At 41.5% G+C, this 26596-nt stretch overlaps 1 protein-coding gene and 2 long non-coding RNA genes across 3 annotated transcripts; 1 reads left to right on the top strand and 2 right to left on the bottom strand.

Moving 5' to 3' along the window:
- Window positions 1-353: 353 nt before the first annotated feature.
- Window positions 354-13968, bottom strand: LOC119026472 (glutamate decarboxylase 1). Its single transcript, XM_037110904.1, has 17 exons — window positions 13482-13968; window positions 12410-12578; window positions 10666-10728; window positions 9442-9600; window positions 8500-8742; window positions 8245-8335; window positions 4911-5023; window positions 4130-4245; window positions 3926-4005; window positions 3784-3838; window positions 3265-3381; window positions 3104-3168; window positions 1920-1998; window positions 1659-1808; window positions 1452-1559; window positions 1074-1163; window positions 354-939 (listed from the first exon to the last, which is right to left on the bottom strand). The coding sequence occupies exons 2-17, from the start codon at window positions 12483-12485 to the stop codon at window positions 766-768; spliced, it is 1779 nt and encodes a 592-aa protein (XP_036966799.1). The 5' UTR covers window positions 12486-12578; window positions 13482-13968; the 3' UTR covers window positions 354-765.
- Window positions 832-3691, top strand: LOC119026473. Its single transcript, XR_005077167.1, has 4 exons — window positions 832-969; window positions 3121-3211; window positions 3299-3415; window positions 3552-3691. It is a non-coding gene; the product is annotated as an uncharacterized LOC119026473 (long non-coding RNA).
- Window positions 13969-16070: 2102 nt separating the features above from the next.
- Window positions 16071-18424, bottom strand: LOC119026380. The gene is made up of 3 exons (XR_005077130.1): window positions 18335-18424; window positions 17934-18040; window positions 16071-16248 (listed from the first exon to the last, which is right to left on the bottom strand). It is a non-coding gene; the product is annotated as an uncharacterized LOC119026380 (long non-coding RNA).
- Between the last annotated feature and the right edge of the window lie 8172 nt (window positions 18425-26596).

Raw genomic sequence — 26596 nt, forward strand, 5'->3', positions numbered from 1 at the left:
AGAGTGCTTTTGCAATTTTCTCTCTTCTTTACTCAGATAATGTTGTGTGCAAACATTGTGAATATATGTGATCGCTGCTAAATAGAGAAAAGACAGAGGCGACACACACAGGGCATATTATTTCTTGTGCATTGCCAAAGAAGACCTTTAAGCAAAAAAAAAAATTAAAACGTCTTTATGAGACAAAAGCAACATGATGGCAAGCTCAAGGCTCTCCTGAATCGGAAAAGGACAATATTTTTCAGGAGAAAAATGATGTTAAGGAGACATATTATGCTTTAGTCATTGTTTTTTTATGTTCTTGTGAATGTAAAAGATCTTGAATGTTAAAAAGGTCAAAGTCCACACCAGCAGAAGCTCCTCTCTCCCACAGAAAACACTGCTCCTGAAACGCCTCATCAGTAGTCCCGCCTTTAGTTACGTGACTTTGTGACATCACACTATGCCACAGAGTCACTTGTTTGCATAATTTATGCCCAGTGGCTAATTTGGCGAGTAAGAATAGAATTAGCACAGCTGCTCTGTGCTTGTTAGCAGTGCTCGGTCAGGCCTGTGTGTGGGGACCAATCAGAGCAGACTGGGTATTCACGTGGGGGGTGTTAAAGAGACAGGAGCTAAAACAGAGTGTTTCAGACAGAGGGGGAATACTATGCTGCAGCACTGGACAATTTGAGAAATAGAGACTGTAAACACATTCTAGCTGTAACCCAAAATAGAATTGTGAACATAAAAATTAGCAGAATATGTCTCCTTTAACCGTGACTTTTACAAGTCATTCCCAAATCGCTCGATCTCGTCAATCAGGAAGTCGATGTCTGACCTGGTGGCGGCGGGGTTGGAGATGACCATGCGGAAAAAGTTGACCTTCTCTCCTTGCGGCTGGTAGCCCACCATCGTAGTCCCAGACTCCATCATCATCGCCTTGATCTTTGGGGCCACCTGTTGCAGAGAACATACAGAGTTGTGAGTGTAAGCACACCCTTTCTTAATTCTAAGATGACAACGTATGGATCAATCAAGAGGGCAGGTGAAGCTGAAAACGCAGCATAAGAAGCAGATTGATGAGTCAATACCTTGTGCAACCTCTCCCGCCTCTCCTCACCGTCAGGCAAGCCGCGCAGGCTCGGTGGCAAATACCAGAAACACACATTAGTGTGCTGCGGCTGATAAGAGAAAATGGGAACAACATTGGTAATGAGTGCTGATAAAAAAAACGCCTTCTGTAATTTTAGATTTGCTTGTCAGCTTGTCAGCAAAGCAAAATGACCCAATCAATCCTCAGACCAAGTTAAGATATTTAATGTATTGTTGTGGTCATTTGTCACAAAAGACAAACAGGTGTTCTGTAAGGCGGAAAATCCCAGATAAGAACAGTTTCGTCTCGAGTGTCCAATAAATTCTAGTTTAATCGGGAAAAAAAAAGCATCTGTGTGTGGAAATAATGACCTCACCTCTCCGTTGAACACCATCTCGTACCCCTCTCTGTTCTTTATTTTATTGTAGAGGTATGCTGACAGATCCAGGCACTTGTCAATATGCTGCTCAAATCCTACTGTTCCCTTTAAGGTAGATTGAAAAAGAATAAGAAGTTACCATTTCACTCAAGATATTACATTTTCTCAGAGGCTTTGGAAGAAAGCAACTGTTAAAATTCCCACCTTTGCTTTCCACATGAGCCAGAACTTGAAGATATCGACGTGGCGTCCACACTGAATGGCTTTGTCGCCTGTGTCATACGCGACATCGTACTGTTTATCTTGCTGGAAGAGGTAACCAGCACACATGGAGTTGCAGCCTTGTAATAATCCCTGCAATCGGACACAGTCAGAGTGAAAGAAACTTTAAGTTTGGAAGACAGCAGCAGAACACTGGTGGGCTGTCTGATGGTGTTTGTGCAGTATTGTGTGCAGCAGTCTCACCCTCTCTCTGACCAGAATGGCAGAGCACTGCAGCGGCACTCCCATCATTTTATGAGGGTTCCAGGTGACTGAGTTGGCCCTGCACAGATATTGAAACAGTAAACACAGCTCTGTGAGTGTGTGTGTGTGTCAGTTCTAGGAACAGAAGTGGTAATCTAAGAGGACACGGGTCCTTTCAGTTTTATAGAAATAAATGTGCACATAAGTCTTTTGAAAGATATAGTGTGCAACATCTTTGGCTGTGCACATGCTGACTGCAGATCTGATATCATACACCGTATTGGCCCAGATTTTAAAGGGGCACCCCAACAGTTTATTACTTTAACTTCAGACAGACGGAGATGGGGTGCCCTTGTGGGCTAATTGTGAGCCCACAGAATCTTTTACAGGACTAGATTACATACCAAGTCTATGCAAAGAAAATCTATTTAAGTTGAAAATATTCAATTTCATTATTTCAAAAATAATGGAGAGACTGGGGAGGGGCAGCCTCTGCTAAGATGCTCAAAGCCCACCAGCTCTGGAAGAGACAGTTGGGTACAGAGACAGACATTCTGGAAGACTATACACCTGAAGTCATATCAGATTGTGCTCTGATCCAGTTGAGCTAAGAGACAAACTTTTTGGATTAAAAAGTGGATTCATCTCATGACTACTTATCAACCTGCCTACAGCAGCGATCCACAGAAGTCACCTCCATTGTCGAGTGCTTATGTGCTGTAATGTTGGTGGCTGACTAGAGCTAGACGGGAAATGTACTTGGGAGGGAGGGAAGTAGAATAGACAGAATGCTCTCTGGTGAGTGCTGAGTTCACTGACAGACTCAACTTAATTAAAATAGGCAGTCACACACACTCGACATGCGCAGTTGGTCGCCAGTGTACAACTACGTAAAACTTGCACGACAAACACGAATATAAACAAAAATGATTGTGTGATCAAGCTCATGCAACAAGGTAAAAATGCCATCAGTACCAAAAATTCCGTGATCGTGGACATCATTAGGTTTAGATTTAAGAAAGTTCCACCAGAGCAACAGAGGACATTATAAAAGTATTTTCACAGGCTGAGTAATACTCTCTGTGACAAGCTGTGTGACGAAAATGATGGATTCTTCATGTACGACATTAATTCTTACGTAGATGTTTATGTGTTGTGTTTTTTTTATTTTTTTATCTTTTTACCTCTCCACACCGTTCAGCTTGTGCCTGTGTTTCCTGGACATCAGCAAACCTCCACCCCAAGCACCCTACACAGGAAACACCAACATTTACACGAGTGAGGATGCTTAGGTTTGTCACGGTGGCTTAACAGATATTTCTTAAGACCATGGATATATTCTTACATCCACGTGAAGCCACATGTTGTACTTTTCACAGATGTCTGCAATTTCATTGATGGGATCAAAGGCTCCGTAGACGGTGGTGCCAGCGGTGGCGTTCACAAACATCGGAACACATCCCTGCAAACAGAAAACGGGAGAAAAAAGACATTTGGTACGATTGTGGACTGGATCCAAGTTGTTATGTCCATTCTCCCCATGATTGTTGACATGAAAGAGATGGGGTGAAACACATTTCTCAAATGATGCACTTTTCCTGTGCGCACCCTCCTCTTTCCCATTTCTTCTAGTCTGCACATCACTTTGCCTTTGAAGGACGACTTCCAGGAGAGGTACTTTAGACCGGTGCCGCATCGCATGTGAGCAGACAGAAGCATTAACCTCACTGAAATAACCTGGCTGCCCTGGCACACACAAGTGCTCCCTTTGCTACAAGTAAACTCCACGGCTCAGAGGAGTGTCCCTCAGTGTGCGGAATCACTATTAGAAGCAAATAAATAAGTCATTGTTGCTTGTGTTCACCTTTTGTTTGGCCTCTATTACTTTGGCTTCCAAATCAGCTGGGATGACTCTCCCTCTGCAAAAAGAAGAGGACAGTAGTAAGTCATCCACATATTTGATCTTTCACCAGACAGTGTGCATGTGGGCTAAGTGTCGAGCAAACCTTTCATCTGTCTTCAAAAGAATGAGGTTCTCTGTACCAAAACCCAGAGCTGCACTGGCTTTCTTGATGGAGTAGTGGCTCTGCAGGATAAGTCACAATTCAGGTTGGATTCACTCTGTGTACTGATATCAATTGTTAAACTTTGATGTAAAAGGTGTTTAAATGGTCTGATGACAATAATCAGTAATGCAGAGAGGGACTAACATGCTCCGAGGTGAAGAGGACCAGTCGGGGTGCAGCTGCCATGCCTTTGGTCTTGACTTCAGGGAAGTACTTGTATCTGGCAATCATCACACTATACATGTTGGAGATTGCTCCTCCTGCAGAAACCAACAGTGGAGGAGAGTAAATATTGTAGTTGGGTAGAGCAAGCAACAACATTAAAGCTGCAATGAGGAACTTTTATTTTTGCTGATTCTGGATAACATTGGTATGGACATCTGAAATCTGTAGTTTTATATCGTCTCAGATACTGTAGAAATGAGGTCATATGGGCCACAGACACTACATGACAAAAATTAGATGTATCTAGTGGGTCCTTATAAAGTATTGAGTTCATCTTTGAACCGATGTGGTGCATATCAAGAAAACTCAGAGTATGCATCAGAAACGGTCCATATTCTCCAGAGAATCTCTGAGATGTCTGAACGTCATATTTACTGTATGGATTCTGTCCATTTTCACATGGTTAATCCAAAAATATTACACATATTATTCTGAGTGCTTTATGTTGATGTTGCATATTTTTGAATGCTTGACCCTTACTTGCAAAAGACATATTTCTAAATTTTGGTAATTCTATTTCTGTCTCCACTGGAGAGCAGATGGGATCTTTTAGAAGTGAAGCTACAAATTTGGAAGAATAGCTAAAACAAAACCCAGAACATGTAGTATAATCTGATGAAGTACGCCATGAAAACAAGACACGTTTATGTTTGGGCTAATAATAATTGAGCCCCTGTTCAGTCACTGGTTTGGCTCTCACCTGGAGAAAATATTCCATCGCCCTCTCCTTCAGGCCAGCCAACGATCTCCCTCATCTTCTTCAGCGTCAGCTGCTCCATGAGCACAAAGACGGGAGCGATCTCATAGGTAAACCTGGAATGAAACAAAACAAAATAAAAACAACAAATGAATAAGATGGGATGAAAGAAGCAGAAACACTCTTTCATTACTGATTTAACATATAGTGTAATCTTAATTTTGTATTTTGTGCTTGTTTGTTGTGAGTTCATTAATGGGGCTCCCTGGAACTTATGTTGGAGGTGGTGGTTATTTTATGTTATTACACGGCTCTTCTTAATGCTGTAGAACGCCCCATTCACTTGAATGGGCCTTCCCAACGTTCGGAGGTCAATTATTTTCGTATAATTGACCAGGAATAGTGTCAAGGAAAGTGGCCTTTTTGTCTCTGATTCATGTATTTCGTAGCACTCTGTGCTCTTGAATCTTTGTTCACACTGGCAGGACAACAGCTAGCAGAACAAGCGACTGCTAACGTGAGTTGTTCAGAATCTTTATTTTTAGTAAACTCTATGTACACAAACAATGTTCTCAATGCTTGTGTTCATGTATAGTGACCCTGGTGAGACTACGAGCAAAGTTTCATATTGTGTCGAGCCTTCCTAGTGTAGTGATTTTGATGCTATCACTAAAGTGCCCATAAAAATGAGTTTGACCCAAAAACGAAAATACAGTAAATCTTAAAAGTGCCTCTTTTGTTGTAATTATGCTTTTATAGGAAAGGCTTGACTCGGATACATTTACAAAAATAGCCTAAGTTCCATTTTGGCGGGAGTTTTTCTTTAAGCAACTTCAACAAATCGTCCGCAGGGTTGCACAGTCAACCGAGAGAGACGGGGGAGGTCTCAGTTTTCAGGTCACATTACAATCCGCTCACATATAACTGATATAAAAGTGATTAATAAATGTAAATTACTACACATTATTACACAGAAGCTCTGTAACAGCTGTGTATGATTTTTATTGTACAAGCAGCAGGAGGGACCGATGGGACCAATAAGAAATACACTCATAGATTTAACAACTTGCATTTGTGAACCTAAATTTGCAGAGCATGCTTACTGAGCGCACAGCGTTATGTACACAGTCACGCTTCAGTTACAACACCGTCTCGTTTCAGAAATGGATTTCTGCTGCAGTGAGATGAAACAGCAAAATATGAACAATATTCCTTTAGTGGGGATAAACATCATTAGAAATGTTGGAGACGTAATAAGAATGGTCTGCACGGTTGTTTCAGGTGCCTTTTCTCCCGTCGGCAGAATTTTCATGTTTTATCCTCTCAGGTATATCATTCTTTCCACATCATCGAAGTAAAAAACCCTCGGCCTGAGAGAGAAAAAAGCACGGTCGATTTGGAATTACAGCCAAGGCAGGCTCATCCATCTTCTCCTGACCAATATTCGTCTAATTACATAAGTATCTGTCTATTCATGCAGGGAGAGTGAATGAATCAGTGGAACATTACGGGATGTCGCATTGTGCCCCACAGCGTCTTCAGCATACAGTGATGTGGAGGGGGAAAGAATAAACAAGTCAGATGCCACTTCGCAGATGTCGCACATTAATTTCACTGCATTCATTCATGCAGGCGACGCTCCCTCGTTCTGATTATGTAGGACCTGGATGTGATTGTCAGTTTATTAGTGTCAGTCAATATCTGCCAGGGGTAATTAGGGTTGATGGAGTAATTAATAAAGGTAAATTACAAGTATGTAAGCAACCTCCACCCTCTGGTTCAAGTCATCATCGCTACTGATGTCGCCAAGAACAGGCAGAGATTACTGCAGCGCTTGTTTGAGACGGGCCGTGGAAGATGATGAAGGCTATAAAACATGTTCATATGAGTTGAAGGTCTGTAACAGAGCCTGGTAATCAAGCTTCAACCTTTATGGGCCATTTATTAGCTGTCAGTAATCACTTTCTTGATGGTTAGTAAACCATTTACTCAAGCGTTATAGAAGAAAACAAAACGGACAAAAAATCCCTTTATCTGGCGCCTTTGCTGTCTGTTTACTAGTAATGCAAATATAAACCATAAGACTTTTGGAGATATTTTTCACCTGTATTGTCTTCTACATCGACTGATGTTACTGTGAGAGTATGTTTTTAGGCTGTCATAATTGAGACAGATGTATTAAGCCACTACTAGTCAGTCACTTTGTCAGCGATTCACTTTTTTTGATAAAAACCTGCAGTGTGGAACATTTGTCTCCCCCTTCTGGCAGTGAGAGTAATTACACAAACAACATCTACACGCAATTATGACATCTGCCTGCAGATTTTAGCTTTCTCTTTTCTTTTTTTCTCTTAAATTACGGCTGACATTTGACGTAAAAGTCATCACTACAAGTGCACCGATGTGAGAGTTTTACCACAGTTTCCCATCGGCATCAAGGTGAGTAGATGATGAGTGAATTTACACTTTTGGGTGAACTTATCCTTTAATCAGCATGGCGTGAACTCCTTTGGTGACAGCTTGAATCTAAAGGACGTTAAATTATGAGTAGAAGCCCCAAACTGCAGCTTTAATGGATTACAATATTAGGAATGGGTCTGTGGGAGATTCCCTGAGTGGAATCGAACATGGGACACATCATAGGCACGTTAGGCTGCTAGTTCACCAGGATGGGCCAAGTTTTCTCTCCTAAGTTAATCATTATTGCTTATAAAGGTACAATAGACTACAATTAAATGCAATCAAATGAAATAACTGTGAAAGCCATTAAACATAAAAGGGTTAACCTCAACGACAAAACTCTTTGCCGTTTCCCTCTGTGATGGCCATTTGTACTGTGCACAGATGGTCCGAGGGTTGCACACCACGTCCCCTCCTGGCATTGTTATGTCACAGGAAGTAGCATTGGATAAAACAAAGACAGCATGTAAACTGTGAGCGCAAATCAATATGCAATTTAGTTCGCCTGCAGGGCTGAATTATGTGACCACAGCCTGAGATCGGGCCAGCGCTGACAATACAGTAGGGAGTAGCTGTACAAATGTCTTCTTTTGTGCTTTTCATTTACTTGCTTGATTGACAATCTACTGGAGCGTGAGGCGTATTCTCCAGCCACAGACAGTAATTACTGTATGCCACTTCGTTTCACCGAGAGCCTCGCTTCTATGAGGGGCCATTTGAAAACAAAGAGGCTTTTTAAAAGTGGAGTAAAATGAGCCTACTGATTCACAATCTGGATCTGCTTCCCTTGGCTTTTATCTCTTATTATCTGCACGAGTGCGTTTATGGAGAGTGAAGATTATTCCAAAAAAGCGGACCGGTGTATCCGGGTACTCACATGTTGGTGTTGGCTGTGGAGGTGAGCCACTCTCCCACCAGCCCAACAATGTCTAACCCAGTGGACAGCTGGTTGAAGAACCTGGGGTGACCTGCGATAGATAAAGAGACAGCAAAGCAACATAATCCCCCAGCACATGATTAATCATTCGCGAGTCTGAGAGAGAAAATGGCTTATCTGTAATCATTATACTGGCATGTAAGCTAATGAGAGTTATTGATTGTAGCTGCGCCTTCGGGCCTCTTTTGTCCTCACCTGTTCTCACTCCATACTTCAGGGTGTCCCTGCAGTCCACCAGGATCTGCTCCAGTGACTCGGGCTGGTCGGAGAGCTCCAGGTTGAAGCCCTCCATGCCCTCGAGGAGCTGGTGGGGGTGGTGGAAGTCCAGCACCTTGGTGGATCTGTCGAAGGTCTTCCGGACGTAGTTGGTGAGGATTTCCACGACCTCGAGCAAGAACTGCATGGTCTGCTCCTCGCCATTTTTGGCAGGCAACAGATCTGTGAAATGAAATCATCTTTACAGGACATTCTAACTTTTTGGAGCAGGGTGACTCACTTATTTTTGCACAAATTCTCCAAAAATTGGTTTCAAAACTATAGCTTGAACAGTATTTATTTCATTATAAACATAGCTAGAGATTTATTTTGTGTTTAGCAATTTGATTCATCAGCATAACGTTCACTTTTATTTACTCTCAGAGCATTAAAGGGACAGTATATAGATTTGTAAAATGAGATCATATTCAGAATTGTAATACATTTTACAATATTAATGAGGTAATAATACAAAATATTTAAGAATAAAATATGTTTTTGTGCATCAGTAAATAAACAAGCTGTTCTTAGAGGAAAATAAGGTTCTCAGAACACTGTGTGAAGCTAGAAAGGTGGCAGGGTCCGCCACATATAGCCTAAACAATGTAAAACAGCATGAAGCTGTGTTGTCCTTTAAGGTCTGTTTGTTTTGCTCAGTTCATTCAGAAGTAAAAACAAAGATTGTTTGTTTATTTAGTTTGTTAAAAAAAATATTTGTCTTCTAAATTACAATTTCTTCATTTCACCTTTAATTGCATATTTTCTTATCAGTATACATCTAATAATGTCGGATTTCTCATAGTTTTAACTTTCATATCACATGTGAAGTATACAATGTTTCAATTGAAATGCAAACACAAGGACTCTCCTCCCGGTGCCTACCTCTGGCGAACAGGTTGGAGAAGTCGGTCTCTGTGCGTCTGAAGCGCGCCTCTCCGCCGACGTTATCGCAGGAGAGCTGCAGGTTCTTGGCCGCTCGCTCCTTGAAGGAACTCACGATCCTGCTCCTCTCCTCCAGACTGTTGTTCTTCTGCAAAAATCCTAAACGTTTACAAGAAGAAGAGGAGTCCGCAGGGTGGTTACACTTCCCATACATGTTGACAGCTGCAGCTTTCTTTTTCTTTCTTTTTTTCTTAAAAGGGCCCTTTAACAAGTCTCCTCTCTCCTCCTTCTCTTTCTGCCTCTCTCTCCCTTCTGTACGTTATCTTCTCTGTGATGAGGAAGAGAAAAAAAGAAGGGTCCCATCCCGCTCCGGGAGTCCTATTTATGGGCGGAGAGGGGCCCCTGTGGGAGGCTGCGCTCGGTGACATCAGCGTCAAACTCCAGCCAAGCACAAACACACCGCTGTCATGTAGCGGCTGTAAATTCTTAGTAAATATCCATCCGGCAGAAAAAAGAAAAAACAAAACAACAACACGTAGCCGATGGCAGCACAGCATGGAAACACATTAGATAATAGCAGGGGTTTATCAGTAAAGCCTGCTGAGGAGAATATATCCAATAAATGGCACAAAAAATACATGAAGTCTGATCTGAGATATTAAACTTTACTGATTTTGATCTAACAAGAACACAATTATTTTATTTTTCGGGGTTTTTTTGTTGTTTCTCTCCATTTTGTTTCGCAGCTGTATGGTTCCGGGTAATTAAACGGCCTTATAGGGAAAAAAACGTGTCGGTCAAAAATACCGGAAAATTGTCCCGAGCAGTGGCGCGTGACAGTCACCATTATGGGAGATGTCAGTCCGTCTTTGGTTTAGTGAGACTGAACCAGAGCCCAACCTGACCAGGTCCCTCTTTGTTATTATCATTTTAGATTTTGAAAGCAGTTTTTTTTTCTTTTTTTTTTTTTATCATTGTTATCGAAATCATTCCAATAGCAGACGCGATGGTGATTTATTAACTAGATGATATCTGTAAATCTGAATGTTTGCGTTTAAGAAATTCGTCATGATCCGGGTGAAGCGTCGTCGCAGGCCACAGGCTTTAAATCAACCCCTCCTCCTCCTCCCCACATGTCTGATATCTCCCTCACAATTAATATTTCTGCACAATTCTATTAAAAACAGGGCAAAAGAAAAAATATATATAATAGCGCGCACTTACCGCATATCTTCATCCCCAGTTTTCTTGTACATCCATGAGCGACTCCGCACCAGGCATCGTAGCCTGGAACGAATTAAAGAGCCACATTAAAAGGGCCTCACTTAAAATCAGATAAAAATCCATTTTCAGCGCCTATTTTGATTTATTTTATTTTATTTTTTTTAACTCTTTGGTTATTTAATGTTGAATATAGACGGTATGAGGTGAGGTGATGAAACACTCAAAATATCAGCCAGTATTTGGGTGTCTGGGGATTTACTGGAGCGTGACTCCCCTCGCCGGGCCCCTGGCTGGATGTGGATTAGCTTTATTCCCACTGTCACCGCTCCTGACCTATAGGCGAAGGGACCTCAAATTAATTAGCCGTTTGGAGGCACGCCAGCCTAAAGATCTAATTGAGTGAAAAGATGCCGGTTTAAAATGCGAGCAGTCAGCGGACATGAAGCGGCTGTCCGCTGACAGATAGAGAATTACTGGCGTTATCAAGGGCTCCCAGCCAGGGGAGGGGATGGGGATCACACGGGGCACCTTGGATGGAGAGGAGGGCGAAGCAACACAGGGAGAAATCCTCAAATGCAGCAATTTGGGGGGGGGGGGTGGGGGGCAGGGCGGAGGGGGGTGGGAAAGGGAGGAGGAGGAGGAGGGAGGGAGGGAGTCCCATTCCCACATCCCAATTTAACCCTTGCTTTGGATCATTAGATAAATCATTGCCCTGCTCAGCTCATTGGACGCACTTTAACTCGGCCCTCACAATGATTTTTTTTTTGTTCCCTGACAAGCCGGAGCAGACAAAGAAGACGAGCAAAAACAGAAGGAGAGGGCTGAAAAAGGAGGGAAGAGAAGATGCAGCTTGGGATGCTACTGCATGGGGCCCGACACTAGAATAGAATCACTGCCTTTTTAATATCAAAATAAGAGATTTGTGAGAAGTGGCGCGTGTGAGTGCACCAGATAACACTTGATTTTTCCTTTTAATTCCAACGTCCACGTCCACACCTGCAACCTTGATTTCAGACCCCTATTCACCCACTCATTAAGATAATCAGGCTGATTATTCTTTTATTTATTTATATATTTATTTGCTCGAGCCACCAGGTCACAGTGAAGGGGCTGTAGTGTTGGTGGCTGTGTAGTGCTCCCTTCTTGAGGGGGCTACGATGCCATTAAGGGGGCAATTTAGTGTGGCTGAATTAACAGCCACTTCAGGGGCAATTTTGCCTGCTTTTTTTCCCTCCTTTTTTTTCTTCCTTTCATGCAGGCACTTTATTCAGCCGGGGAGCATTTAGAAAAAGCAATGGAGAAAAAAGAAAGGAAAAAAAGGGCATGAACACACCACCACCACCAATAATAATAATAATAATAATAATAATAATAATAATAATAATAAGTGCAGATTTCTGTCATCCTGTCTCTGTGGGGAGACGCTCCGGTGCTGCAGCCCTCAGGCTCGCTCTTGCAGGCTAATTGCCTTCAGTGTAATGTTAGCAGAGGACATCAGCTCCTGACAGCAGCATTCATCTGTCACACACACACATGCCGGGAGGTCCGTATGCTGAATGAAATGCAGCGGTGATTTGTGGCGGAGGAAGCCTCCGCAAATGGCAGCGGATTTTTCCTCCCTCTCCTCCTCCTCCACCACAACCATCACCACCACCACCCCCTCCCTCGATGAAAATGATTAATGGCGGTGCCACACAAAGTAAATAGCACACGTGAAATAGCATTTTATCGGTGATGGACCTACTTGAGCCCGGTGGTCGTAAATTTGTCGAGTTGGGATCCGGTTCGCCGCCGGAGGAGGAGGGTGCAGACGCCGCCATCACTCCCGAGACCCTGTGCCAAAGTCTTCACCTCAAAAAGCCTCGGCACTTTCTTTTTTTTTTCTTCTTCCTCTCCTCCCTTCAATGCCCCCCCTCCAAAAAAGAAAAAAGAAATAAAATAGATAAATATATATATATCTGTCTATGAAAGATGGAAATTGAGGCAGGGAATAAGAGATGCTCAGAGACCTGTGGGCGACAAGGGCACAGACCGTCCCACAAGTTTGGACTCAATTAGTCGGACCAGAAAAGAAAAATCAGAAATAAAGAGATTTAAAAAAAAAAAAAAAATCCTCCAGTGCACTCCCCCCCCCCCCCCCTTTCTCTTCTTTTCATAAACAAGCCATTTAAGAAGCACTTATCCAGCTCTCACATCTTCATGTTCATATTCATACACATCACATCCACATTTTCTCCAGCCAAGGTTGTGTGAGAAAAACAAAAAACAACCTCAGCAGTCATCATTAAGAACCGGCCCACAAATTCAACACATGTGCACAACATGACATTACGAAACGTGCGTAAAAAAGAGGCATCACTTAAATTCTGCCACACGGCCTTACAGGTCTTCACCAGCCTGCTTCTGGTTCCACAAACTTGCCTGACAGACACCAAACCAGCTCAAGGTGATTCTGGCCTGGCTCGGCCGTGATGCGGGTCCACACACACACACACACACACACACACACACACACACACACACACACACACACACACACACACACACAGAGGACGACGCGCACTCCTCTGTGTCTCGGTCATTTAAAAAGGATAAATGGGGATCTCACCTGAGCAACATCATTTCTACAAGCATGCAGTTCTGACCCAAAGCGGGAAACCCCATTACGTAGCTCAAACCTTGTATTTATCAAGGCGCAAACCTTATAAAACACCTGTTAGAGCCCCTCCAACCACGACAAAAGAAGAGTTGGGCTGGTTTTTTTTTTTTTTTCTCTCTCTCTCTCACACAACATGCGTCCTGATGAAGCCACTCACCGTGATGATGCGCGTCCAGGTGAGCAGGTGCAGTCCAAAGGCAAGGAGGGAAAAAGAGAGAAAGTGGATTTGGCACCAAATTAAGTCCCGCTGCGCTCTTTTGGTCCACTCCAAGAAGGACAAAAAAAAAGAAAGAAAAAGAAGAGGAAGGACGAAGAGGAGCCGAGCTGAGCTTCTCCTCCTCTACAGATCCCCACACAACAAGGTGACCTTGCTTTTGTTGAAGTGGGCTTGATTAGCAGATATTTAAAGCGAGCCCCGTCTGTTTGCTGTCATTGCGCACACGGATGAGTCACGGACAGCGTGCACTACCTCCACCGGTGGCTGCTGCATGTCTGTGGAGCCGCTGTCCGCTCACAGCTTCCAGCACTGAGCGGTCAAAGTGGGACTTTTTTTTGTTTAAAAAGAAAAGAAAAGAAAGAAAACTACAAGAAGTCGCTCTGATTGTCCCCCGATCTATCTATCACCGCTGAGGTTTGAATCCACCAACGTGGAAATGAAGTTTGATGCTGTGAGCAACACATTACCGTGAGGAGGGACCAGGATCGAAGAAGGGGAGGAGGAGGAGGAGGAGGGAGAGATCGAGGTTTTTTTTTTTTTTGTTCTGGTGGAAAAAAACAAGGGAGGAAAGCAGCACAATCACGAGCCTAAACACTCCTTTAATTGCCTTTATGTATCCCTCCCCCCTCCATCCCCAATTACAGATTCTGCCATTTCCCCCCTCACACCAATAAAGGCTTCTTCACCTCACCTCAACCCTTTTCTCGCCATTTAAGTCAGAGTTTGCATTTGATTTTCCACACTTTTTTTGTGTGTGTGTGTGCAGACAGGATGCTGGTTGTTGAAGGGTGAAGATGTAACCTGCGACATCATGGCACACCGGGAGGACGACGAAACGCCAAGTCCACAAGGTGGCAGTGAGAAACCAAGAATGAGTCCTGCAGGAGCAGACAGGAGCACAAATGGGCCAGTCCACAAATACTCCATGAGGCTAATTATAACCCGAGCCATTAATGTGGGACACGTCTCCGTCATGCGTGAACACGGGGACAAATGACGCCAATCACATCCGGTCACACAGAAGTCTCTGTTCGTGTGAAACACTAAACCTGTACATTACATATAGAGACAACTGGATGGGGAGTATCCCTCCTTTGGACCAAAGAGCTGCTGTGTGTCAGTCAGAATTTCTCCACTAGGCAGAAGCAACGTTTTATAACAATGTTGAATGATAATAAAAAAAAAAAGAAAAAGTAATAAAAGTTAGAATTTGACCAACTTTGACATGATAGGGACTAAAAATCCACAATCTTAAAAGATAGACTCACATTGTTATCTTCTTATAAACTGAACCATGACGGTCACAATCTTCACATTTTCACTTCACAATAATGATATTATCAAATAAATCACCCTCAGTCAGAGTGTGTGTGTGTGTGTGTGTGTGTGTGTGTGTGTGTGTGTGTGTGTGTGTGTGTGTGTTTGTGTGTTGGGGGGGTGTACAAGAAGAAAGATCGATCAACTCAATTACTCACGACTCAGTTGAAAAAGCAACCGGATGAACTCCTGAATGAAAGATGCACAAGGCCGAGTGTCTTTGCTGGATTATTCACACAATGTTATCAGTGTTATCAACACAATAATGAGCATTTCACTTTTAAATATCACATCTGTAAACGTTCTGATATTTGTTTATTTGATTATCCTTTGATTGTCCTCCTCCAGGTCCCAGAGGAGGTCGTTTGGCTCAGTCGTCTTCCTGGATCCATTTTCTTCAGTTATTATGATCTACTTGTAACAGATATTTTGTCATTGTGATCTCTTCATGTATGTCTGACATCCTGGGAGAGGAGTCTCTTCTTCTGTGGCCTGTCCTGAAGTTTCTACTACTGTTTCTTCTGGCTGCTAAAGTTTTCTTTAGAGAGTCGTCTGCTGAACAGATCATGAAGCTCACTGAGATGTGTTTTGTGATATTATGCTATATAAATAAAACCGACCTGACCTGACTGACTTCCAAGTTGATCCTAAATAAAATCTCACATGCTCAGGTGAAAGAGCTTGAAAGACTTGCCAGCGGCTGAAATTGCTCATCCCAACCATACTAGGGTTCCAACAGCATGACATTTCAATAGTACAATAACCCGTTTTGGAAAAATATCCCAGTTTAACAGTATCATGGAAAACAGAATAACACAATTATTATTATTAACTCAGATACAGTGACCCTTGAAAGAGTGAAAAGAGAATGGTAAATGGGCTTGGATTTCTACAGCTTCTCCAATCTACTGACCGCTCAAAGTGCTTCACAACACTCGTCAGATTCAACCATTCACACACTTTCATATACACTGATGGCGGAGGCCACCATGCAAGGTGCCAACTGCTCATCAGGAGAAACTTGGGGTTCAGTATTTTGCTCAAGGACACTTCGACATGCAGCTAGGGGGAGCTGGGATTCTACCTCCTGATCCACAGCCGCCCATATGAAGGTTTTTTTTTTTTTTTTCAGTTGAACAAACTTTATTATTCTGTCCTGAGAGACAAGTCACTCAACATACTTTAAATATCAAGATATTTTAATAACACTAATAGAGTAGAAATCAATACCTTAGATGTACACAGTATGATAACCATCAATTTCTGTATCACGGTACGCCTTGAGGACGGTATACCGCTGCAGCACTAGTCCATTCTGGCCTTGAAATCCCCTCCTAACATAAAGACGTTATTATCAGTATGAACTGCCCCTTTAGCTACAATCCTGTCCCTGCAACACAGAAACAGTGTCATTGAAAAAGGGATGTTGTTCTCATAACACTATAAGATTGAAAGGCTCATATTAGCCTCATTATCCTGCATTTCCACACAAAATGAGGATTGTGTGACGGGGACAATGATATACATATTATACAATTTCCAAATAATCAGTTAATCATGCATTTTTTGGGGTTGCCTCTGAAAGTCTGGGGGGGCGGTCACCCTCATTGCCTGTTTAATAGTCCAGCTTTGTGTACAATCAATACTCTTAACAACAAATGCATTTCCACCTCGTCACACATCTATTTGTACTCCTGTCCTCTGCCAATACCTGTCGTGTGATCTTTGGGGGGGGGGACAGGTCACCCTGCAGCAGCGATGACAGGGCAAAAAAAGGGTGTTTCTGTTTTTTGTTTGTCAGCTGTGTGGTGTTAAAAAAAATACAAAAGATGTAAAAAACCAAAAGGAAGAAAAAAGGGGTGGGGTTGTTTTTGCACCAGCAGCTGCATGAAAGTGTCCACAAGATGGGGCATAATCCAAATGTAGAGAGTGAGAAAGACTGAGAGAGGAGAGAGAGGGGCGTCAGGGAGACAGACTGTTCATGTGTTAGTGTGCCTGACAGTGGCTGTTTTCACTACAATCTGTGAGAAAAATCTGACCAAAACACGTCATCATCTGAAATGCCACTGACTGAAGACAAACCAGTGGGAGAAATGAAGGAATCTCCCTCAGACACGAACACTCGTCTTCTCTCTCTCCTTTACAGCAGCCATCAGTGAATTTCCCTCGACTGTCACACAGTGTCTCGCTGGTGTCACTGGTGGCGCTCAAGACGAACACATGCGCAAATCAGAAAAAAAAAACAAACCTACAGAAACCTACAGAAATGCAAATCATTACATCTGAAGACGCAAATAAAATCTCTTTCTCATGGTAAGTTAGCAAATAAATCATATTCAGGTGGCAGGGATTAATTGCAAGTTTGATAAAAGTTTTGTTTGAAGAATCCAAAACAACAAGTCTAAAAACTCAGGCTCCAGTAAGAAGACACCTGCTGAGAGAGGACGCAGGCTGGTGACGTTCGAGGCTTCACCCACAGCTGAGGATTAAGGATAAACGCGCACACTGTGAAAAGCCCTGTCTGATCTCGTTAAAGCAGGTGAAGCTGCGATAACATCAGCAGCCATCGTCTGTTCATCTGTTTCAGGGCTGTTGCCGCAATTTTAAAAGGGGGGGGGGACTTCAAGTCGAGGTCGCCCCCCCCCCCCACTTCCTCCCCTTTGAACTGTTTAATTGTACAAAACAGGCACTGTCTCGTTAGTAGCTTGGTTTGTGGCGTCGAACCTCATCGGACACTTGTTCACTACAAGAAGACCGCGGCAGCCCACAAACACCCGCTATAAAGCAGCTTACATTGAAAATGAGTATAGCGGTGCAGCGCCATTATTCCAGCATCTGGGGAAAACCCTGGTTTTAGTGCCTTAACCTAACAGTGAGTGTACAGTGAAGGTCCAGTGTGCCTTTTGCTGCTAAATGGTCATTTTGTTATGGGATTGGAGATAAATCAACGTATTCAGTCCTTACGGGATGTGTTGGGGCTTCTGACCCTTCAACAAAAACTCTTGAACTCTAAACTTGTCCATCTGTTCAGGCTCGCTGACGTGTTTCTGATGCAGCACTCTCACTTTTACTCACGTGAGGGATCTGAACATCTTCCACCACTGTGGCTGAATGATCAGTTCACAGATGTCCATGGATCGAATTACTGACCACTTTCTCAGTGAGTCGCTCCTCTGGATCACCTGATGAGCAGCACAAAACATGACAATTCATTCATTACTACTTATCCGAGCTTAAGTATCAGCTACTGTTTATCTGCCCCTTAGGTCAAGTGGTGTTAATAATGATCCCACACTACTCCACACCAATCACATCGATCAGATAAATAGCTTCCTGTGATTAACATCACATAAAGCACATCCAGATAAATTTACATTAACAAAATCATTAAGATTAACAAATGAGCTAATTTCAAGACAAAACCTTAAAATACTCATCTAGAAAAATAAGTGTGATGAAAGTAAACCAACACGTACTGACGATGTTAACACAGGAGTAGTGATCCGCGCAGGACCAGATGGATTGTGGACAAACTGCTTGGTGTGGCCGAAAAGCAGAGACCTGACGTCCTACTTCCTGTCTGATGTCACCTGACACAATGGTGAGACAAAAATATAAATCATCACCACTAGGAGGCGGAGAACAAGCTGAGCGTGAACTTCTTGCTGTTCTGGGTTTGTCCTGAAGACAGTAGCTAGTTAGTTTTGAAATGATACGCTACTGTTCTGATGGGGACACAAAGACACGTAAGTAATGGTAAGATAATCAGAGTGGTTTGTTGTTTGGATGTAACACAATATAATTTGTAACACGCTGGCTGCCTTACTGTTTCCAGTTCTAAAATGTGCTCTGAGCCAAAACACTTCCCAACATGCAGTATGTCACCCATCAGCGGAAGGGTTTGTTGGTCCTGTGTGGCTAGTGCATTGTGGTTGTTGAAAGTCTCCAGAAGCCCAGAGATCGTAAAAAAAAAAAAAAAAAAAACCCACCTCAGACAGGACGCGTTTTTAGCTCAGCAGCTACTGTGAAGAAGTCAGACGAGCTGTATGGAGCCATTTTATGTCTTCATTTAGTTGTTTTTTTTACATTTTAAATGAAACAACTTTGACTTGGCATGACTGAATTTTCATTTTTGGGTGAACTTTTCCTTTAAGAAGCGCATATAGGGGTTTGGGACGTTGCCTGTGGACGGAGCGAGGCTAACTGGCTGCTGGCAGTAGCTTCATATTCACCATACAGACATGAGCATGGTATTAATTTTTCTCGTTTAATCTTTGGAAAAAACCAAACATGCAATTATTTGTGTATTAACTGACACATATTCCCCAAAATGGAGAATATTTCCTTTAATCGCAGAACGCGATCTCCCCAAGGTTACTGAAATCTCCAGCCCCTTTGAGTGAGGTTCAAGCTCAAAGAGGGTCAAGGACAGAGCGTAAACAAGGTCGGATCCTGATTTCCAAAACACGTCCACGGGGAGCATGTGGTTGAAGTTCTTGCGCTCCGTTGTATCATTGTGCGCACACTGTGGGGCTATGTAAATGCTTATTTGCATCTAAACATACTTATGTATTCAATAAGGAGAGGGAAATCAGTTGTGAAGAAAAATAACATGTTTTAATTACGTTTTAATCACTGTGCACTGATGTATAAAACATGGCACCCAGTGGGAGACTGACTGCTGACCTCTCACACATCGCCTCCATTCAAGAGTCGCCATTTTTTAATCAGGACCGGCAAGAGATTTGCTCTTCATCACAACACTTTTATATGTCGCAATGTGACAAGTCAAAGTTAGAATCTAATTAAGCAATTTTTCATGGGTATTCACCGATACCCCCCCTTTTTTCCTTAAAAGCCAATTAAAATATGCAGAAGTACAATCCTTTAATTTTCTCATAAAAATGTAAATGACTCAAAATGGGTACTTACAGTCAGAGGAATTATTCAACAATAGAAATAAACCTCTAAATGTCACCATGAAATTATAAAGCAATGACATCTCTGTCTCCAGCAGCACATTAAATAAAGAACAACAGAGATTCAGACATCTTCATTCTCTTTGCAGATGGGCTGAGATGCAATATGAGGTCATCTTGATTACGCACACAGAACGAGGTTTATTGTCTTTAACTGAATGACTGTGTTGTGTTGTCGGTGTAATTCAAACGGGTCCCCTGTGAGACATGAAAACCCTCTATAACCTCTTAAAGCTCCGGTGTGAGCACAAGAAGAGGAGCTGAGTTTGAATATCGTACCTTAAGTCCACTATGAAGAGACTCTGTAACACCTGTCATTGCATGAACATGCTCATGTTATGACTGTATACTCCTGACAGCTCAATATCTGATTGTACCTCAGTAAGTAAGTAACAGGGATCAAGTCCCACTGCCCCCACAAATGGGTTAAAATGTGTATTTTGAAAAAAATCTTGATAAGTTATACTTATGATTCTCGTAAAATAAAAATCAACACCCTCATAAAGAAATAAATCAATACAACTCTATAAATTTTATCACTTAACTCGCTTCCCCCCCGTGCGCTTGCTGCAATTCCGGTTCTTTAAAAAGACAGAAGATGTGCTCTGTTGGTCACATCCCCACGTGTGCGACATCACTCAAAAGCCCAGGATGTCCTCTTGACACACAATAGGACTCAAATAGATTGCATAAATGGTGCTTGACTTAGAGGTCTCACACTCATGTCCTCCACACAGGACAAAAATGAATTGCCAGGTCTCAGGAGAGTTATAGCAGTTATAGGTGCTTTAAAGCAGCTACCTGTTTATTCCTACGCAGGTAAATCCAGTGTAGAGGTGGAGAGTAACCCTTTGAATCACTTTGTTCAGTCCAGTTGAAAGACTAACACTCACCATCTATGTTATTAATTCACCTGCCAAGTTATTGTGTCATCATTCAAATGCACGTTATTCACTGTCACTGTCTACGGATGGGTGTTCTTCATTCTTTCACCGGACCACTAATATTGCTAAAGTCTTCCCAGAGTCCAAACGAAACCAAGAACAAAAATAAGAGAATATTACAAATATCATTTCATGTCAACGAGACGAGAAAACACAACAGAGTCCAGGCCAAACGCAAAGCTCGCAAAAACAAGAGAAGCTAGTCACCAGAGAATCAAACGCCTCACTGTAGAAACAAAAACCAAGCTGTCAACTGAATCGAAAGACTAAAATGTTGGTTCTATGTTTCTGCCAACCGCAGATATGTTTAAACTTGGGATTAGGTTAAGGCACAAAACGCACTTGGTAAGAGTTTGCAAGTGATCATGATTTGGCCTAAAATATTTGTTTTGGTCGCCACTAACATGGCTTGAAATTGTCCCGAGGTCACTTTAAATATACTCACGCATGTTGAGTCATAGTCTCAAACTGGTGATACGACAGTCAGTCAGGTTATATGCCACATTTTGAAATGTTGATATTGTGCGCAGCCTTTATGACATAAGTGTGAACATACCAGTAGTTTGCAGAAACATAAACTGCTAAAATTTCATCCTGGACTGACCCCTCCCAAAAAAATTTTTTTTTACCAAAAACAGCCACAACAAAATACCGTTGCACATTGTTTCAGTGACATTTTTAAAAGTAATCTGTTTTTCATCTAATGTTGTCTTGGAGCATATTCCAGGCTGAAGAACCTTTCTAAGCCCTCCAAATGATTTTGTTTATCCATGTGTTTTTCCATTCCTTTCAATTGCTTTAAAAAAGAAAAAAAAAATGCTGTTGGCAAAATAAATCAGTTTCATGATGTGACAACGCCGTCATTAAAGTCTGGTTTACGCACGAAACCGTCTTGGTAAGGTTTTGGGGAAAGATCTTGGTTTGTGTTAAAATAAGTTCTTTTTGTACTGAGGGGTTATGGAAACAGTGTGGTTTGGATAAAAGGACCTCCATCATCAAAACAACATTAATAAACACGTGGTTAAGGTTTGGGAAAGATTGTACTTATGCTTTAAAGCAAACAGGAAACAAAGAACTGTCCTCAGTGACGAAGTCTGATGTTCTGTTGACCTCCCCCCTTGACACGCATTGTTACCTGACTTCCTCTTTTGCTCCTGTCATCATCACTACCAGAGGGTTTTGTCACTTGAACTTCAACATATATTTGTTGTTTCTACATATAATGACCATCTCAAGTAGAGAGTTTTTAGGCGGGTTTAACAAGCTGCTTCAGGTTTGTTACAAAACCACCAGGACTTACTGTACAGGACACAAGAGGGATAGAAATAGACCTGGTCTATTTGATGATTTGATGAGGCACAGATGCAGCAGTCAAGAGTTATAACGCAAAACTGACCTCCACTTCACAGGTAATGTGCCAGAGCTACAATGTGGACTGGCATTGGTTAGTAGCTGAATATATTAGTTAAATATTTAATCAAACCATGCTCCACTGGATGTGACTTGTGTTTGGATCTACCTACTACCTATCTTCCTGTTTTAGTGTGTCCACCATTATGATCATAACAACCTGGAAGGAACAGGGCGAGTGCTACTGGAGCTGGAGCAGGGAATTCTAGCATGCCAAGGACACAGAGATCAGTTTAAACCCTTTCAGTGGAAACAGTTCAATAACGATTGAGGGTCACTTACGGTTTTCAGGACCGGAAACAAATTCGAAGGGCAGGATGGTTGGGATAATAAAATGTTTTTCTCTCCTGTCATGCCACACTGTAGTGAGTTTTATTAATTTAATTATTCTACATCTGACTATTTCAAATCTAACTAAGACATCTGGTTTCTAACATTTATCTAATATTCATAAATTGCACTTTTATATCTCTTAATTATATATACCAGTGACATCTTTGCAAACACCATCCACTGATGAACACCACAGGATGCAGCTGAAAGCCTGGAAGAAACTGGACAAGCAGCCCTTGAGTTAAGAGTCAAACCACTACAATCAGTAAACAAATAATAAACATTCAGGCTCGGTGTTTAGAACCTGACTTGTGTCTAAACAGCTAACGGAAGCGCCATAACACACTGAGATTTGTTTGTGTGTAATCATGTGTCATTAAATATAATTGCAGCTTTGTTGTACTGTGTTATCAGTCACTCATTCGCTCAGCTGATGGTTGATAGGAGAAGTTACAGTTGTTGACAAATACAGTGATAAACACTTTAAAACTATCTACATCCCACTGCATCCCAACATTACACTGTGTTATAATCAGTTATCTCAGTGTTCATATGCTGCTTATACATGTTGCACAGAATAGAAACAATGAGCGTTAAACTACAACAGTGACAATGAGCACTGACAAAAGAGGTAAAAAAGAGGTGTCACATTTCTGGTTGAGGACGGTAAACACTTTCAAATGTTCTACAGTCACGCCGGTAAATCAAAGTTTGGACCCTCAAATGACAAAAGAGAAAAGAATCGTTTTGGGTCAGTTTTAGCAATCAGGCTCAGTCATCTGCTTTACTGTTGGCTCTGCAGAGGATTTTCAAAATAAAATGACTGACAAGCAGTGGCATGATTCCAGTCCCTGAAGTCGACGACACTGCTGCACAGCCCAAGGAGATAACCCGATGTAAACTTGTAACTACATCAGTGCAATGTTGACCTAGTTGGTCAGTTCTAACCCAGACATTGTTAGTGTGTACACAGTTAAAAAGGCTTCACATGGGGCTATAAAATAACATGAATAAAGGTGCAATATGTTAGAATTGGTCACCTCTCAAATCCATGCTCAAACAAATAGGGGGCAGCATATCACCAAGGTAACGGCTAACTGTAGCTGCAGCTAGCTAGTTACCTTTGTTAGCTGTGCAGCTAGTGGTCCAGACAGGAAGCTCAGAGTGGTAATATGTGATGGGCTAACTGGTTAGCATGTTAACTTCTGTAGATATCGCTGCAACATAATAGCCTACATAGACATATCTGACACAACGTCAGCACTCTTACACACCCATATTGCACCTTATAACATACTGTGAATAAAAATTACCAAAAATATATATGCTTACAATTACATTATTAGGTTTTAAAACCACATCTGAACTGTTATACTATACTACTTATACATGCTTTAAAAAGGTGGTTGCAAAAGTGTCACCGTGAGAGTAACAACACACAGAAGGAGATAATTACAAATGAGCATTTAATCTGCAATAACACTTATGCTAATAATATTAATGATCCTTCTCTTTCTGTCGGACAGTCGAGGTTAAATCATTTTAAATCCTACATGGACAGGCATTTGTAATATCTGAAGTTTTTAAACCTTTCATTCATTTTCAGGAAAATTAACTTAAGCCACGACATATGATATCCCTTCTATGAACAATTACGCATTAAGGCCCCCTGGAGTGTTCAAGAATGGTGCCTCTAACTTGGACAATGACGCCAAATCAGAGGTGAACAATGCCTTTGTGCAGAGCCAGTCTGGTGCACTCAACATATCCATCCATAGGCATCGTTTGATAATAGGATCATAAAGATTTTAGAGTTCATGTGGTCACATCTCATCATATTACTGAAGGTTTTCCTCTTTTGTGATGAATGTGAGTTAATATTCATACTTCGGCAGAACTGGATATAACTCTCACAGTCATACTTGCACACACAATATCAAGTGCATATAGCGGCAACGAGGCTGTACAGTACTGTGCAGTGTATTATATGTCAAATCTGGTTAAAATGCAGCAGCTGATTAAGATAACAGAAAACTGCAGCACACAGTTTAACAATTTTGTCCAATCAGTCATTTTTGACTCATAAATTAAAGGTGAATTCAGACTGCAGACGTGAACCACACAGAGGGAGAGAAACAACGTTTACACTATATAAGTCTGATTGTCTGATTGTTTTCTTTCCTGTGTTTATGACTTAAGAAATATGTAAAAAAAAAAAAAAAAAAATCTTCAGAGTTCCTTACAGTTTCTTCTCTTGCCTCTCAGAGCGTCTATAGCAGGATCTTGAGTTCCGTGAATTGACTGACTCGACTGTCACCCAGTGCGCTTAGATTAAAGTAAAAGATGTAATAATTAGAGATCTTAAATATTTTTTAATTTTTTGTGAGCATTTTTACCTCACAAAAAATGAAACAGCAAAATAAGTTATTCAGATTTTATTTTTGATCTTTTCTGACTTTTTTTTTGCTCAGTAGAAAACATCTGGGGGGCCAATTTAAATCTTATGGTGGACCAGTTTTGGCCCACGAGTCCAACGTCAGGCAACCTTGTCATACTGTATGTAAGTGAAGCCTCTGAATGATGAAAAATGGTAACACTTTATAATAATAAACACAAAAATAAATGACAAAGTTTCAATTTAGTAAACTTAGGTTATGAATCCTTCATTAAACATGTATTAATGTTTAAAAACACCAGTTGCTGCTTTACAATAAACAATTGCTTAACAAATGTTTAATAAACCATCTAATTTTTTGTTAACAGCGAAGCAACTATCATTCAAAGTTTAATTAACTATACATTTACCACAAATAAATGATGGTTATTATTTCTAAGTGTTACCGATCTGGTTTGCTGTCATCTACAGTTATTTCTGCTGTGAACAAACATTTGACAACATTAGCAAACATGATAACTTGTATTTAATTGTTGCCTTGTGCTACTCCTTGTTAGTTTATTTAACAATAACAAACATTGTTACATAATCTAAGGAGAAATAGTGCAGCAGATATAAGGTTTGGCATACAGGGCATCAAGTCGAAGTTACTTTGCAGCTCCCATCCTTGGTGAGGCTTCTGAATGCAGGTTGAAGTCGGTTTGTTTGTGAACACGTTCAAATCCTGTTTTTAAAATTTTGCTGTGGAGGTCACCTCCATGTTTACATTTGTGTCTTAAATTTTGTCTCAGGGACACTTGACCACATGTTTGAGTTGCCGGGTGAAATGAGTTGTATCAGGATATTTGAAGCAAACAAGGGACAAAACTTTTCTGGTGATTATCGTGGAGAACCGTACAGCCGTACAACAAGCAAACCTGAACAAACTGCTCTATGTTTGCACTATTAATTATATGAATAATAATTGAATCAAGTGATACAACTGGACTCAAACATGTTGGAACTTCAAGGACTGAGCGTCAAAATACATGATTTAAATTTTTTTTTTCTGTGAAATGTCTTCCAAGAATGAACCTCTACAGTAATCAGTTACATTTGTCATAATAATATTTGACTGCTCTTATGGAGCAACTTACAAAAGGGGGCGCTGTTGAGGCAGAAAAGTGATGAATGAAGGGTAGCAGTTGTTCTCTTTTAGAAATGACATCTTCAGTGATCCCTCAGAAGACAGACAGGAGAACAAGGGCTCACGGCTGGAGACGCAACTCTTGAGTTGTTGAACTGGATGTTTGGATCGTTGTGTCATCGCTCAGATTCTATGAGATACTGAAAATCTGATCACTTCCCTGTAGACGCTTTAATCTTAGAAAATAAATCTGTTGCTTCCAGTTGGGGGTCACTTAAAATCCGAGATGGGACAACCTGTGAAGGAGGTCACCCAAAAAAATACTGACTGGGAAACAGCAGCACGTTTACTGTACTTTGTCAGGTGGTGGATCAGTATTACCTGATGCTTAATCCAGGTGTTCGTATGTCATACGTGTGTCCTACGAAGCAGCTGTTGGACAAAGAAAAATAAGAACTAAATAAATAAGCTGGTCTGTCGTTAACTGTCCGCTAAGTGTCAGTCAGACAGCTAAGACATTAAACTTGCTGCACACCCTGAGTGTAACAAGG

This window comes from Acanthopagrus latus, chromosome 9, assembly GCF_904848185.1.
Source record: "Acanthopagrus latus isolate v.2019 chromosome 9, fAcaLat1.1, whole genome shotgun sequence".
NCBI lineage: Eukaryota > Metazoa > Chordata > Actinopteri > Spariformes > Sparidae > Acanthopagrus > Acanthopagrus latus.